Below are 16,158 nucleotides of genomic sequence, written 5' to 3'. Positions count from 1 at the left end.
GTAAAGATACTAGAACTGTAAGCAAAAGTATCTAGGCACAATGGAAGCAGAGGCCAGGCATAACATAATTAGGAAGCATTAACCTAAGCCCTCCATTTTAGTTTACCCATTTTGATGGAGTTAATATAAAGAAAAATGAGAATAGTACAAGAACCCTGTTACAATCAAGAGCCTAATGGTTTGTCTTCTGGTAAGTGTACTTGTAAGGTACATGTTCTGTAACTTTGCTAAAGCAGATGTAAAGAACCTCGCTCACCATTAACACAAGAACAAAAAATACTGCCATTAATGGGGTATTTGCAATTCCACTCTGAATTTGAGAGTAGTGGTAACTGCTCCATGGTTAAGATGGCCACTAAATCACCATTGTAAACCCAACTTTTATCCTTCCTCATCCCTCATTTTCCCCGCCAAAGAAATCAGTTTCCCTGAAATTTCCTGAACCACCTCTCATCCCTAGGTAGGATTTTTGAGGCTTGACCAACCTTTTCCTCTCCCCTTCACCCCCCCCCCCCCATGTCTCTGGTTCTGTTGTCTCTCTTGCTAGGGCATGCCAAGTGTGTTTGGGGGTTTAACTGTGTGCATGTGTGTGCTAGATACACTATTTTATATACACATTCCTTTACACTAATAGATCCAATAACTTTACACTAAGATTAGCAGGAAAGTTCTGTGTAGAGACTCAGGAGGGACTGTGAAGAGTAGGCATAGGAATGCTGGGGGGAAGGGACCTGGAGGGAAATTGCAAGGTTTTTGTTTTTTTTCTTATTTTTCCAAATAAAAAAAATATACACACACACACCAAATTGACCATAATACACAAAGCAAATAAACTGGCTTAGGATAAAGGGAGGGGAGGGGAAGTGACTTATCTATCTTCAGGGCCTACGTGACCTCTTAAAGTCAGCCCAAATTGCTTTAAATGTTTGGGCATTCCCTTTGTGTGGAATGTCAGTCGTTCATTAGCTGCAAGGTCAGCCATATCACTGAGCCAGTCATCAATATTTGGTGGGGATCAACTTTTCCATTTTAGTAGGATTCATTTTTTAGCAACCAAAGCTCCATGTTGGAACCACGCTGCCTTATTACTAGGTAATTTTCAGGGATCAGGAGGAATAGATCCAAGAATGAAACTTAAGGGGCAGGACTCCAACTTAGCATCCAGTGTCAAATTGGTCCTTTGACCCACCTCATACCAGCAATTTTTGATACAGGGGCTCTCCCAAAATATGAGGTAAGGTGGCACCAAGGGATTTAGATTTCCAATAGCAGGCAGCATTTGAGGCCCATCACTGTTAGCCTATATGGGGAAGAACAAGCGTGCTATGTCTTATCCATCCTGGTAGCAGGGTTAGGAAGTTCACAGGACCAGACCAGAAAGCAAAGGGTTATTGGAAAACCAAGTTTGTAGCCCTCATAGTTGCAGAGAAAAGTTTGAAAATGTGAATCCTAGAGATTCTAAAACCAGAAGGCAAAGTTAAAAAAAACAAACAAAAAAAAAACCACCCAAAATATATTGTTTGGCTTAAATTCTGTGAAATCTTCAGGTTCATGCATGGGGATGCATGAAAGGCAATTATGGCTGGGTCTGGGGAGGTCTGAGATAAGTGAAGGTGGAGTTTTTTTTATCCACACCAAAAACTTAAATGGTAAGGTCAAGATTGTGAAAACCAGGAAACTGTTAGACTGCTAGAGCCAAATTTAGGCTTCTAAATAAGTGGCCTGATTTTTCAAAGATGCTGGGTTGGTTTATAGGCTCCTCACCTGCGGTCCTCTGCTCTGATTGTCTTAAGGCCCACTGAAAGCAGGGCTCTCCTCCTTTGGGGAGGGGGTGGCTTGATGGGCTATATAGTGTCTTTCACTTCTAGGTTACAGAGTAACAGCCGTGTTCGTCTGTATTCGCAAAAAGAAAAGGAGTACTTGTGGCACCTTAGAGACTAACCAATTTATTTGAGCATGAGCTTTCGTGAGCTACAGCTCACTTCATCGGATGCATACCGTGGAAACTGCAGCAGACATTATATACACACAGAGATCATGAAACAATACCTCCTCCCACCCCGCTGTCCTGCTGGTAATAGCTTATCTAAAGTAATCATCAAGTTGGGCCATTTCCAGCACAAATCCAGGTTTTCTCATCCTCCACCCCCCCTCCCCCCACACAAACTCACTCTCCTGCTGGTAATAGCTCATCCAAAGTGACCACTCCAAGTTTAAATCCAAGTTTAACCAGAACGTGGGGGGGGGGGGGGGGGGGAGGAAAAAACAAGGGGAAATAGGCTACCTTGCATAATGACTTAGCCACTCCCAGTCTCTATTTAAGCCTAAATTAATAGTATCCAATTTGCAAATGAATTCCAATTCAGCAGTTTCTCACTGGAGTCTGGATTTGAAGTTTTTTTGTTTTAAGATAGCGACCTTCATGTCTGTGATTGCGTGACCAGAGAGATTGAAGTGTTCTCCGACTGGTTTATGAATGTTATAATTCTTGACATCTGATTTGTGTCCATTTATTCTTTTACGTAGAGACTGTCCAGTTTGACCAATGTGAATGGCAGAGGGGCATTGCTGGCACATGATGGCATATATCACATTGGTGGATGTGCAGGTGAACGAGCCTCTGATAGTGTGGCTGATGTTATTAGGCCCTGTGATGGTGTCCCCTGAATAGATATGTGGGCACAGTTGGCAACAGGCTTTGTTGCAAGGATAAGTTCCTGGGTTAGTGGTTCTGTTTGGTATGTGGTTGTTGGTGAGTATTTGCTTCAGGTTGCGGGGCTGTCTGTAGGCAAGGACTGGCCTGTCTCCCAAGATTTGTGAGAGTGTTGGGTCATCCTTCAGGATAGGCTGTAGATCCTTAATAATGCGTTGGAGGGGTTTTAGTTGGGGGCTGAAGGTGACGGCTAGTGGTGTTCTGTTATTTTCCTTGTTAGGCCTGTCCTGTAGTAGGTGACTTCTGGGAACTCTTCTGGCTCTATCAATCTGTTTCTTCACTTCCGCAGGTGGGTATTGTAGTTGTAGGAATGCTTGATAGAGATCTTGTAGGTGTTTGTCTCTGTCTGAGGGGGTTGGAGCAAATGCGGCATGGACTACAAGCCGTCAAGAACACTATCCCCGATAATGTCACGGCTAACCTGGTGGCTGAACTTTGTGACTTTGTCCTTACCCATAACTATTTTACATTTGGGGACAATGTATACCTTCAGATCAGCGGCACTGCTATGGGTACCCACATGGCCCCACAGTATGCCAACATTTTTATGGCTGATTTAGAACAACGCTTCCTCAGCTCTCGTCCCCTAAAGCCCCTACTCTACTTGCGCTATATTGATGACATCTTCATCATCTGGACCCATGGAAAAGAAGCCCTTGAGGAATTCCACCATGATTTCAACAACTTCCATCCCACCATCAACCTCAGCCTGGTCCAGTCCACACAAGAGATCCACTTCCTGGACACTACAGTGCTAATAAACAATGGTCACATAAACACCACCCTATACCGGAAACCTACTGACCGCTATTCCTACCTACATGCCTCCAGCTTTCACCCTGACCACACCACACGATCCATCATCTACAGCCAAGCTCTGCGATACAACCGCATTTGCTCCAACCCCTCAGACAAACACCTACAAGATCTCTATCAAGCATTCCTACAACTACAATACCCACCTGCGGAAGCGAAGAAACAGATTGATAGAGCCAGAAGAGTTCCCAGAAGTCACCTACTATAGGACAGGCCTAACAAAGAAAATAACAGAACGCCACTAGCCGTCACCTTCAGCCCCCAACTAAAACCCCCTCCAACGCATTATTAAGGATCTACAACCTATCCTGAAGGATGACCAACACTCTCACAAATCTTGGGAGACAGGCCAGTCCTTGCCTACAGACAGCCCCGCAACCTGAAGCAAATACTCACCCCCCTCCCCACGTTCTGGTTAAACTTGGATTTAAACTTGGAGAGTGGTCACTTTGGATGAGGTATTACCAGCAGGAGAGTGAGTTTGTGTGTGTATGGGGGTGAGGGGGTGAGAACCTGGATTTGTGCTGGAAATGGCCCAACTTGATGATCACTTTAGATAAGCTATTACCAGCAGGACAGTGGGGTGGGAGGAGGTATTGTTTCATGATCTCTGTGTGTATATAATGTCTGTTGCAGCTTCCACTGTATGCATCCAATGAAGTGAACTGTAGCTTACGAAAGCTCATGCTCAAATTGGTTAGTCTCTAAGGTGCCACAAGTACTCCTTTTCTTTTTACTTCTAGGTTAGTGGTTTGAATCCAGGCTAAGATTAAAGTAACTGAAAGCTACCATCTTTTGACCTCTGGTCATTGTTCTATATGTAGAGCCCTACCAAATTCACAGTCCATTGTGGTCAATTTACAATCATAGGATTTTAAATTTCATGATTTCAGCTATTTAAATAACAAATTTCATCGTGTTATAATTTTAGGGGGGTCCTGACGCAAAAAGGAGTTGGAGGTTGCAAGGTTGTGTAGGGGGCTGCAGTATTGCTACCCTTACTTCTGTGCTGCTGTTGGAGAGTGGCGGCTGCTGGCTGGGATCCCAGCTCTGAAGGCAGAGCTGTCGTCAGCAGCAGCGCAGAAGTAAGGATGGCATGGTATGATATTGCCACCCTTACTTCTGCCCTGCCTTCAGAGCTGGGCAGCCACAGAATGGCAGCTGTTGGCCGGGCGTCCAGCTCTGAAGGCAGGGCAGAAGTAAGGATGGCATGGTATGATTGCCACCCTTACTTCTGCGCTGCCTTCAGAGCTGGGCAGCCACAGAATGGCAGCTGTTGGCCGGGCGTCTAGCTCTGAAGGCAGCGCAGAAGTAAGGGTGGCAGTACTGTAACACTTTCTCCCCCCCACCAAATAACCTCGTGACCCCCTTGCAACTCCTTTTGGGGTCAGGACCCCCAATTTGAGAACCACTGATCTCCCCAATGAAATCTGTATAGTAGAGGGTAAAAGCACACAAGACCAGATTTCTCGAGAGGAGACTAGATTTCACAGTCCAGGGTGCATTTTTTTTTTTTCATGGCCTTGAATTTTGTAGGGCCCTATCTATATGGAATGACTTTCTAGTGGACAAGTATACGCACTGCAGAACCACAGTCACTGCAATATAGATCCTAGCTGGTAGACTGAACCTGGAAAGTGGACTGCTCCTGGTGGTAGAGCTGATTGCCATTGGTCAGGGTTGAGTCATTGGTGGGGGAGTATTGGTGGAGAAGCTGATGGCAGGAGTATACCTGCTTTGTGAATATAGGACTTCAGTCTCCCTTTGTGGCTGTTAATCAGGCACCTTTCAAGTGGTGAGCTGACTAAACTATATATCAAACATGCTGACTTTTCCTTTTCAGCACACCTGATACCTTGGATTAGCATGATAAAAGTTAAATTAGGAAAGAGGTATGCATAAGCACCAATACCTGTTTACAGGGGTTAATTTCATTCTGAGATGTCTCAACCCAGGAATGTGTTCACTAGATTTCAGTGAAATAGCCATTTCGGTTTTAAAATAAAAAGAATCAAAAGTTGAAATATTGTGATTTTTATTTTTATATGAAATGCTTTCCATTCTAAAATTTGAAAATATTGTCACGTTCAGAACAAAATGCTTTTTGTTCAAAAATGGTTGTTCCCTTCCATGAAAACAGTACTTACAAAACAAGACCCTTTTTGAAAAACTGATAAAATGCTAAATTTTTAGTGTTGTGTTGTACAGCTGCTTTGAAAATACAGATTAAGTGAATGTGTTGTCTGGCTTTAGAATACTTCAAAAATGAAGCTAGAATGCCATCTTGTGGCTCTAGTAGCTTGATGTTCCTAGAATAGTTACAAAGGCATTGACTGCTTCAGAAGGTATGTGAAGGACACAGCAGAGGGAGTTTTTGTGGCAGTATGAAGTTTTTTCTGTTCTTCTATTTTCAGATTTCTTAATATATTTGCAGCCTGAAACAATATTATCTGAATTGGTCAGGGCCTTGATCTATAGTTTATTAAAGATAATTTCAGGCAGAGGTTGAATAGATGCACAAAGTACATGGTTAGCTTTCCTTATATTAGTAGAGAGGGTGAATAAAATGGCATCAGTTGCCCCTACTCTCTGTGGGAACTCATTTCGGGGACTGCTGCACCAAATGTTTCTGCCACTGTGTTGCAGAGGAAATCTTTAGAACCAGGTTGTCCCAGATTTTAAAGCAGGGTGCTCTGGAATGATCCTTCTCCTCATGTGATAGGAAAAAACTGCATCTTATAATTGTAATTCATGTTATAGTTTTAAAATGCTTGTCATAATATTAAGTATTAGCCGTTCTGTACAGTAAGGCTGTGTATGATAGCTAATGTTCTTGTCTGCCCTTTTTTCCCTCACCAGTTATCTGATCCTAATATTCATAGCAATTGCCTTTGCAGAATCTTTCTTTGTCCTCCTATTCTTGGTGAATTACTGAAGAGAGATCTTTGTTTTAAGGGTCTTTATGAGAATAATTTAGGGTGAGTGTCCTGTGTTTCCTTCTCCTTTTCTTCCTGCTCCTCTTCCTCCCAAGCCCATTAAATGGTTGAGTGAACTATTACATGTCCAGGTCTTAGAAATGAAATTTTCATGATGTTTCTTTTAGGCTCCCATTTCTCTGGTTGGTTCCTGGGTTTGAAAATTCAACTTGGCAGAAACAAGCTTTCACAGGTTAGGGCCGTCTTATACAAAATTTCTCATAAGTGGTGACCACCCCCCCCCCCCCCCCATTTATAGCCTTTATACTGAAGATAATTTTCCAGACATGAACATATGTAAATCTATGCAGTGCTGTGCTTCTAAAGATATACATACACTAGAACTGGAGGTATAAATTCCAGCTTGAGGAGACATACCCACACTAGCTATGAGGGCAGGTCTACACTACAGCACTAAATCAGTGTAGCTGCACTGCTGTAGCACATCGGGTGAAGACCAGTTATGCCAAGGGAAGAGCATCTCCCACCAACATAGCGCTGGTGTGGACAGTGCTTAGGTTGCTGTAACTTGCGTCGGTTCGGGGGGTGGGGTGGGGGTGTGTGGTCTTTTCACACCCCTGAGCGATGTAAGTTACATCAACTTAAGTGATAGTGTAGACCAACTCTGAGTGAGCTAGTGCACTAAGATATCAGTGTAGCTGTCGTGATGGGAGGAGCCACTTCAACCAGTGGTTCTCAACCGGGGTATGCGTACTCCTTGGGGTATGCAGAGGTCTTCCGGGGGTATGTCAACTCATCTAGATACAGTATTTGCATGACTTTACAACAGGCTACAGGAATAGACTCAATGTGGAGAAAAACGTAATTGTTGCTGTTGCTTCACTGCCTCCCAGAATGACGAGCGTCAACTGAAAAACAGGCTCAAGAATCGCACTGAAAAGCAAGTACAATATTTGTATTCCAATTGATTTATAACTATATAGTAAAAAAAAAAAAGGAGAAAGCAAGTGATTTTTTCAGTAATAGGGCTGTGACGCTTTTGTATTTTTGTTTGATTTTTGTAAGCAGTTAGTTTTTAAGTGAAGTGGAAGTTGGGGTATGCAAGACCAATCAGATTCCTGAAAGCAGTACCATAGTCTGGAAAGGTAGAGAACTACTGACTTATACCATAAGCATGTACTCAGGTTGGCTAGCTCTTCCTGCCACTCGTGCTGGTACAGATACACTTGATGGAGCTAGCACGGGTGTATCTTCTTGAGCAGGAATTTATTTCTCATTGTAGTGTAAACATACCCTTAATCTGCAGACAGCTCCAGTGCTACTGCTCAAAGCTTTCCCAAGCTGCAGCATTCTGAAAACCATCCAGTACTGTAAGTTTTCGTTGCTACTCCTCAACTCTCTAGGTGAGGTTTTGGGACAGTAGAAGAACAGACAGGAATCAGGCTAATTTCATAGCTTTCTCAAGCAACAGCACTATGAGCCGCAGCAGGAACTGAAGCTATCCACTATGAAGAAGATTTCATGACTGGGGTCGATGTATAGCAGCTCTGCTGCCACGTGGTTAAGGGAGGAACAGAGTATTGGAGATTCAACTTCATAGTAACGAGGAGGCTCTTTTTTCTAGCAGCCAGAATAGCAGTGGGTGGAATGAGCACTGTTCAAATTTACTGGAAACCTATTAGCCAGAACCTAATACAAAAGACAGGAGCAAAGTCCAGGAACAGTACTTAAGATTTTAGCACCCTTTCTTTTCTCGTTGGCTAAGGAGAAGGGATGTGTCAGTAGCCTTTTTCAAACTGTACTTTGGTGAGGAGGATAATTCTTAAACAGTTGGGTTTCTGGTAAATTTCTTTTAAATTTTGCAAGTGGATTGGTGTGAAGAATGTGTATAAAGAGTGGGAATGGAGTTAATTATAGGGGTTGGAGGGAAAGATTTCTGGGGATAAACTAGAAAAAAAGTAATACAGTATGGGGGAAGATGGGGTGAGGAAAGACAAAGTATGGGGAAGTAGGTAGATAAAACACAAATAAAGAAATAGAGGTTAGAAAGGGGGAAAAGAAGGACAGACCGAAAATAATTGAGGCCTGGTCTACACTACAAAGTGAGATCAACGTAAATTGTTGCATCAACTTATTTGTGCTTGTGTCTGAAGTCAGATGTCTTCTAGTGAGGTAAAACCCCCTTATGGTGACACAGTAATGCCACTTCCCCAAATGACATTGAGCAATGTGGTTGACGCAGTGCAAATGTAAACACTGTGACCTATGTTGACCTTAACAGTCCTCCAGCAGCTGTCCCACAATGCCCAACAGTGACTGCTCTTGGTTATGAACTCCATTACCCGAGGGCACAGAGCCCAGAAGCCAGCCAATGCCCCTGAATATTTTTGAATTGCCCTTTCCCGATTGCCCAGTTTGGTGAGCATAACCAGCAGCTCTCGCTTGTTGCAACTGCCCAATTGACCATGCCAGCTAGACATGTACCTGCCTGGAGTAGACTGGAGATATTGGATCTCTTGGGCCTGTGAGGAGGAGAGGCTGTGCAGGTGCAGCTATGGACTAGTCATAGAAATAGGGACATGTGCGAAAAGATTGCACAGAGGATGCAGGCGAGGGGTGCAACAGGAATTGGCAGCAGTGCTGTGTGAAGGCAAAGGAACTATAGGAGGCATGCCACAAGTCCAGGGAGGCCAACAGTTGATCTCGTGTCAAGACCACGCTTACAATGAGCTTCATTCCATACTTGACAGAGACCCTCTTGACAGAGACTCAGTCAGCACCTCACTGTGGGTACCTCAGTGGAACCCAGGACAGATCTCTGCTGTGAACAGTGAGGAGGAGAAACACCTGCGGGTGGCTAGCTATGCCACAAGCCAGGATCTGTTTGAGACTCCATACAGTCTAGCCAGTCCCGCCAACTGAGCATGGATGAGCCTGATGAAAGGAACCTCACGTAAGTGTGTGCATGCATTCTTCCTTAAAAGGGGCACATTTGAAGATGGCACCCAACCCAACATCAAGTTAGCAGGAAACATGTATCTACATTGTTTTTTCTCCTAATGAGAAGGCGTAGAGGTACATCAGAGGTAGTTATCTGTTTTTCGTTATCTGTGGGATTAGGTCAGGGGAAGGCATGTGGAGCAGTTTATGTATATAGGGATGTCCTTTTGTGTCCTCCGGAGAGATCTTGATGAAACTTCCATGGAGGCACTCTGCAATTCTCTCCTGGAGGTTTCTAGGGATGGCTTGTCTTTATTTTTTTCCTCTGCAGTAGGACACTTTGCTATCCATTCTGTGATAACTTTGGCAGTCACCATTTCAGGAAACAGGCTGGTGGCAGATGTGACTGGTGGCTTTGGGATGCTAGCTGCAGCTGTGCTTTCTGTACCTTTGCGGCCTTGGAGTGAGACACTAGCTAAAATTACCACCGCCTAAGGAAAAACGTCAGCATTTGGTGCCACTGTTTTGTACTTGTAACCATGGAAACAGGGCCAAAATTTTATTATTTTATGTGACCGAACAATTCCCTCCTCATTTTGTCACCTTGCTCCCTGGTGAGCCATACTCACCATGGCTGCAGTTGGAGAGCTGTGCTGTGCAGAGGCACTCCAAAGCTGAAGCGTCAGTAAGCATGTCTTATTTAAACTCCTATGGGAATAAGGGAAGAGAGTTATAAAACTGATACTTCAGTTTCCATTGTGACTGTAAATACAATGATACATTTGTCTGTTTTATCAGTAGCTTCTGCCATTGCAGCTTTGAGAGGTCCCCACTCTGGCACATCTGACCCTGATGAAGAGAGAGAAGCTGACTAGAGAGGGCATATTCAAGATCCTGCAAGTCAGGGATGCATCAGACTATCAAGAGGGCCAGGGAGGGGTTTGTAAATATTGGAGGCAGCCTGGAAAGAAGTCCCAGCAGGAAAAGGAGAGGGACATGAACCAGGACATAATGGGGCTTCTGAGGCAGCAAACAAGTGCTGCAGATCCGTATTGACCAAGAGGTCATAGAATATCAGGTTTGGAAGGGACCTCAGAGGTCATCTAGTCCAACCCCCTGCTCAAAAGCAGGACCAATCCCCAATTAAATCATCCCAGCCAGGGCTTTGTCAAGCCTGACCTTAAAAACTTCTAAGGAAGGAGATTCCACCACCTCCCTAGGTAACGCATTCCAGTGTTTCACCACCCTCCTAGTGAAAAAGTTTTTCCCAATATCCAACCTAAACCTCCCCCACTGCAACTTGAGACCATTACTCCTTGTCCTGTCCTCTTCTACCACTGAGAATAGTCTAGAACCATCCTCTCTGGAACCACCTTTCAGGTTGTTGAAAGCAGCTATCAAATCTCCCCTCATTCTTCTCTTCTGTAGACTAAACAATCCCAGTTCCCTCAGGTCCAGTAGTCACATGCTTGCCTTTCTTTGCAGTCAGTGGAGAACTCCATTGCAGCAGCTTTCTATACCCTCCAACATTCCACAGAGCCTCTTGGGCTGCATCCCTACCACCCCTTACTGGGGGACAGTAAGGAAACTTTCAAAATCACACATGCTGACCTGAGAGCCATGACTGGTGTATGTTTTTCAGAAATGGACTGAAATGGACATGAATGTTTTCTGCTGTTCTAATTTTAAAATGCTGTTCTGTTAATTTATTGTATTTGCATTGTATGGCTTTTAATTACACATTGTGTTTTGCACTGTTTTTGGTATGTAACTTTTATTTTTTGGAAATAGTCCTCTTTCTGACTTAACACATACTACCAAATCCCGAGCACTACTCAAAGCACATATTACTTGTAGTGGAACAGGACCACAGAACTCGTTGGTTCAGTTAGAAACAAAGTTAAAATTGTAAATGTACAATAAGCACTGCATAACTGATGTATTCATTACGTCGGTATGATTTTCATAAATGTACACCAAGTGTTACACAATTCCTTGCAGCCCCCGAAACTTCAAGGCTGCATTCATCACCATCCAGCTCAGCACATTACTTTAGTTGACTTTTAAAGTGCTCTTCCAAGGCCTCTCTCAGCTGCATAGTTCTGCGTTGAGCTATTCTGATAGCCCTTGTTTCTGGCTGTTCAGTCAGCAGACAGCTGCTCCGCCTCTGCTGTCCCATTCTCCTTTGTCACGGAGTTATGATGCAGAACATAGAAGGGAGCCATAACCAATGGGATATTTTTCTTGCTGAGATCCAGTCTTGTCACTAAACACCGCCAGCATTCCTTCAATCTGTTGAAAACATATTCAGCTGTCATTCTGCTCTTGCTGAGCTGGTAGTTGACTCTTCCTTAAAGCTGTCAAGGTAGCCAGGGTATGGCTTTATTTATTTAGCGTGTGCATAGTCATCTAGCCAAGCGATGGCATCTTCAGTGGTCTGATGCAGTTCTTCTAGGCCACTGCTGAACCTCGTTAGCAGGCATTCATTGACAATGTGTGTCATCGTCTGCGTTGTGCTGCAGTTGCACAAAGGGCTGTCACGAAGCATTACTTCGTGCATTACCAGCATTACTGGTTGGCTGCACAGAGACCTTGCCTGGTCTGGAACCTGTTCAACAGGGACAATTGGCAGGTCAAAACCAGGCAGGCAAATTGTGGGGTCAATGACAAGGGATTGGTTGGGGATTATAACAGATATCCATTCCTCTGAGTGTTTCTGCCCTAACATCCTGGCGTGGCAGATGAGACAATAATAGGTGACGTGATGGCAAACGTGCAGCTAGTGCTTTTAAAAAGGTCATTGTGCAGTGGCAGGCTTGAGTTGGCGTGTACTTTCTCCAGTAACGTGCCAGTGGCAACCTGTCTTCCGAAATGAGGAAGAGCAATATTGCTCAGAACTGGAAGCCATGGGAATGGAGTCGCACGCAGGGTGCCAGAGATGATACGCATGGTGGCATGTAACTGCATATCCACCAGTTGGGTGTGTGACGATCGACTCCAGACTGGTAGGTAGTACTCCGCCACTGAATGCGAGGTGGCAAGAGCTGATGTCCACAAAGTTGGAGCATGAGCACCCTATGACGAATCTGCCAGTTTGCTAAGATTGTTGCACATCTTGACTTCAGCTCTTGTGTTCTTCAGGTGGGCATGGTAGCTCTGTGTGCCGTCTAAGGTCACACCTGGGTAGACTGGTTCTACTTCATGCTTCACCTTCTGACCATTCACATATGGCTTAATGAGCCAGAGGTGTAGGTTGAGTCCCCCGGCTCGCTATTGACATTTCAGCATTGCATGTGGTAAGTTTGCTAGTTGGAGGGAAAAAATGAAGCTTCCTGTACAGTCCTGTGTCCTTAAAGATGCAAGTGTCACTCTTTGCCTGACCAGCCGATGTTTGTCAGTGAAGCATCCCCTGTGACCCACCAACCCTTGCATAACCATAGAAAAGTAGGTCCTTTCTGTTGATGTACTCTGCATGGTAGGACATGGGTGCCATCAATTGCCTCAACGCACTCTGGGATCCCCATAGCCACAAATCCATTTTGCGTCCTGCACGTTGCCTAGAGTCAGTCCTGCATAGCAGGATACAATTAATGTCCCTGTATACATCTATGACCGCAGCCCCCACTGTTGATATTTCAACTCCAGAATCATTTCCCACTGACCAGTAGCAATCTGTTGCTGCAAGTTTCTCTAGTGTGATCGCCACTTGCTTCTTAGCTGTCAATGTAGCTGACGTTCTGGTGTGCCTGCTCTGGAGGGCTGTCTTGAGCTCAGCACACAGATCCAGAAATTGTGACCTTTTCCATGTGAAAGTTATGCAGGTACTGCTCATCCCAAACCTGCGTTATGATGCAATCTTGCCAGTCTGTTAGTTTCTTGGGCCCAGAAGCAGTGCTATACCAGCTGCAGCTTCTTTGTGCAAACTGCCAACAACCTTGAATTGCTTTTTGCTGTGCACCTTAACGGTCTGTCCTTAAAGAAATTGTCATGTTCCCCCATTGTTGCAGTACTTCCTGCAACTCTGCAAATATCAAATGATTGTTTGCAGTGTTCAACAATAGCGCAGAGCTGTGTGGGCTCCATGCTTCCGTAAGAAACGGCAGACAGCGACAAGTGCCATGTGGATTTGTGGGATTTTAAAAACAGGCATGAAAATTATGGTATATGCATGGTATTATGTGATGGGGAAAGTTGCATAATGGGTACTTGACTCCTTGCTCCCAGCTTTTTTGCACGACTTGTGTGTGCAAAACAGATTGCCTTTTGGGGAATTTTCACATTGTGCTGGAGGGTTGGATGTGGCCCTCTGGGATACCGACCCATTGTTAAGGCTACATTTTTGGCACAGGTATTTTTTTTTTAAGTCATGGACAGGACATGGGCATAAACAATAAGTCAAGAATTTGCTGAAGCCCAAGCCCCGCTGGCTGGGGCTGAATTACTAGAATTTTCAAAAAGTCAGATCTCATAAAATCACGGAATCCATGACCTCTGACAGATTAGTAGCCTTACTCATAGCACACAGCACCTTGTGTGGACACAAGCACTCCTGATGAGTAAGTGCAGCACCAAAGTGAGAACCATGTATGTGCATATGCATGGGTAATATACTAACCATGGCAACTTGTGTTGATCGAAGCTTATGGTCTAGATATAGCCTAGTAAAATATACACCATGGTCTCTTATAGGACAAAGAGGAAAAATCCAAAAGGGGGGAAAAAGTAATGAGCTGTAGAAAGTTCAGTAAAAGTTTTCAAAAATTGACAATAAGTTGCATTCTGCTAGCCAGCAAGCAATAACTGTTTTTAGTCCCTTGGAAGGTGTGTGTGTGTAAAGGTATAAACACCTCTTGGATTTTCTCATAAGGGATTTAAAGTGCATGTAGAACAAGGGTGGGCAAACTATTTGGCCTGAGGGCCACGTCGGGGAATAGAAATTGTATGGTGGGCTATGAATGCTCACAAAATTGGGGTTGGGGTGCAGGCTCTGGGGTGGGGATGAGTAGTTTGGGGTGCAGGAGGGTTGGGAGCAAGGGGTTCAGAGGGCAGGAGGGGCATCAGGGTTGGGGCATGGGGAGAAGCTCAGGGTGTAAGCTCAGAGCTGCACTTACCTCAAGCGGCTCCCGGAAGCAGTGGAATGTCCATTGTCCAGTTCCTACGTGGAGGCGAGGCCAGGTGGCTCTGCTCACTGCCCCATCTGCAGGCACCAACTCTGGACCCCGGCCGGAGTGGGGCCGAGCCACGTGGTGCCGCCCCTGGCCAGAGCGCCAGAATGGGGCCGAGCCGCTGGTGTGGCTCCCGTCCCAGCTGGAGCAGGGCCAAGCTGCTGGTGCGGCTCGCAGGCCAGCTTAAAATGTCTTGTGTGCCTGATCCGGCCCATGGGCCGTAGTTTGCCCACCTCTGATGTAGAACACATGGGATTCCTGTGTAAAGTGTACTACGCTTACTGTTGCCATTCTCCTCTGCTAGTTGCCTCTACTGGGTAAAGAATAATCTTGTTGAAGAACAAGGTTCTGCTTGCCTTTGATATGTAGCACAATACTAATAACTGACTGAACAAAAAGGCAGTAGATGAATTTCTTGTAGACTCCTTGGTATGCAAAGTTTACCTGTGGGATTAGGTTCTATGTTATTGTCCTCTTGACACAAAGTAAAAGAAGAATCTGCTATATTAATGTAATACTCTTGTAAAAAAAAATGTTGAAAGTTTGAGTTAGCTCTTTAGAGATGTGTTGCAGAGACAGAATCCACTCTTTTTTTAAATAGTATTGTCTTTTGTATTGTCTGAGCTTTTAACTTCGACAAGTTATAAAATGGTGGTGTTGCATAATTCTATTGGAGATCCTGTGAGGCATGCTGAATTTGGAAAAATATACAAGGTGTAAGTCATTTATTTATGAAAATCCTGGAAAAATGATCTCAAAACATTGAGAGCATGTCCTGCTTTGTTCTTCAAATTATCTTGTTAATGAAATGGTACTTGTATGAAGGCAGATCCGTACTGCAATGTGCAGGGGCTGGGAGAGATGTTCTGGTATCTTAGTAATTGTTATTGGGTTAGTATGGGAAACCATACTGGTTCAGATCTATCAAAGCATGGAGGAATTGGCCTGTGTTGCTCAGTTTAACCTCTGCCAGTGTATGTAAATGCCCATCTCCCAGATGGGGAAAGTTTGTTTTGTTTTATGTTGCTTGCATTTGGGTTATGTTAGTTCATTCACTTACGGTCTGTCTTCTGCTCTCTTACAGTCACTCTGTCCCACATCACACAGCTGGTTCTCAGTCACAACAAGCTCACAAGTAAGTACACTTCTTGGTGGCTAACACTATTTTCTAGAAGCCTCATTGCTACCACTTGAACAACATTCAAAAGTTGCCATTGGTGGTGTTCCATTTTATTTATTTAGCATCAATTAGGCTATGCTGTTTAGAGATGGTAGCAAGGCCCTTGTCCTAAATAGATCATTTAAATAGTTGCATTACAGGAAATGGATGGGAAATGTAATTTAGCAGTGATGTTCAGCAGGTCTCCTTAGTTTTTGTATTTTTGTTTTTCATTCTCCATTTGTGAGGATAAGATCCTTAACTGTGATCTTATTTCCAACCCATCCATTTAAAATTTTTTCCGCTTCTGCCCTGTCTGTAAGCTTCCTACATCTCCAGAAGTCTTTTTTAAAGTATATTTGCTTTGTTTGATTAAATGTGAAATACTACAGTGACCATGCATGTGCAGTGTTAAATGTTTAACTTCTG

At 44.2% G+C, this 16,158-nt stretch overlaps 1 protein-coding gene across 1 annotated transcript in view; it reads left to right on the top strand.

Moving 5' to 3' along the window:
* RSU1 (Ras suppressor protein 1) overlaps positions 1 to 16,158 on the top strand; it is a 184,177-nt gene that overhangs the window by 12,169 nt on the left and 155,850 nt on the right. Inside the window, exon 3 of the mRNA XM_073334125.2 lies at positions 15,655 to 15,705. Within this exon, the coding sequence (XP_073190226.1) occupies positions 15,655 to 15,705 (51 nt within the window). The remainder of the gene's footprint in view (positions 1 to 15,654; positions 15,706 to 16,158) is intronic.

Source organism: Lepidochelys kempii, chromosome 2 (genome assembly GCF_965140285.1).
Source record: "Lepidochelys kempii isolate rLepKem1 chromosome 2, rLepKem1.hap1, whole genome shotgun sequence".
Classification (NCBI taxonomy): domain Eukaryota; kingdom Metazoa; phylum Chordata; order Testudines; family Cheloniidae; genus Lepidochelys; species Lepidochelys kempii.
This window is presented reverse-complemented; position numbering and strand designations above follow the sequence as displayed.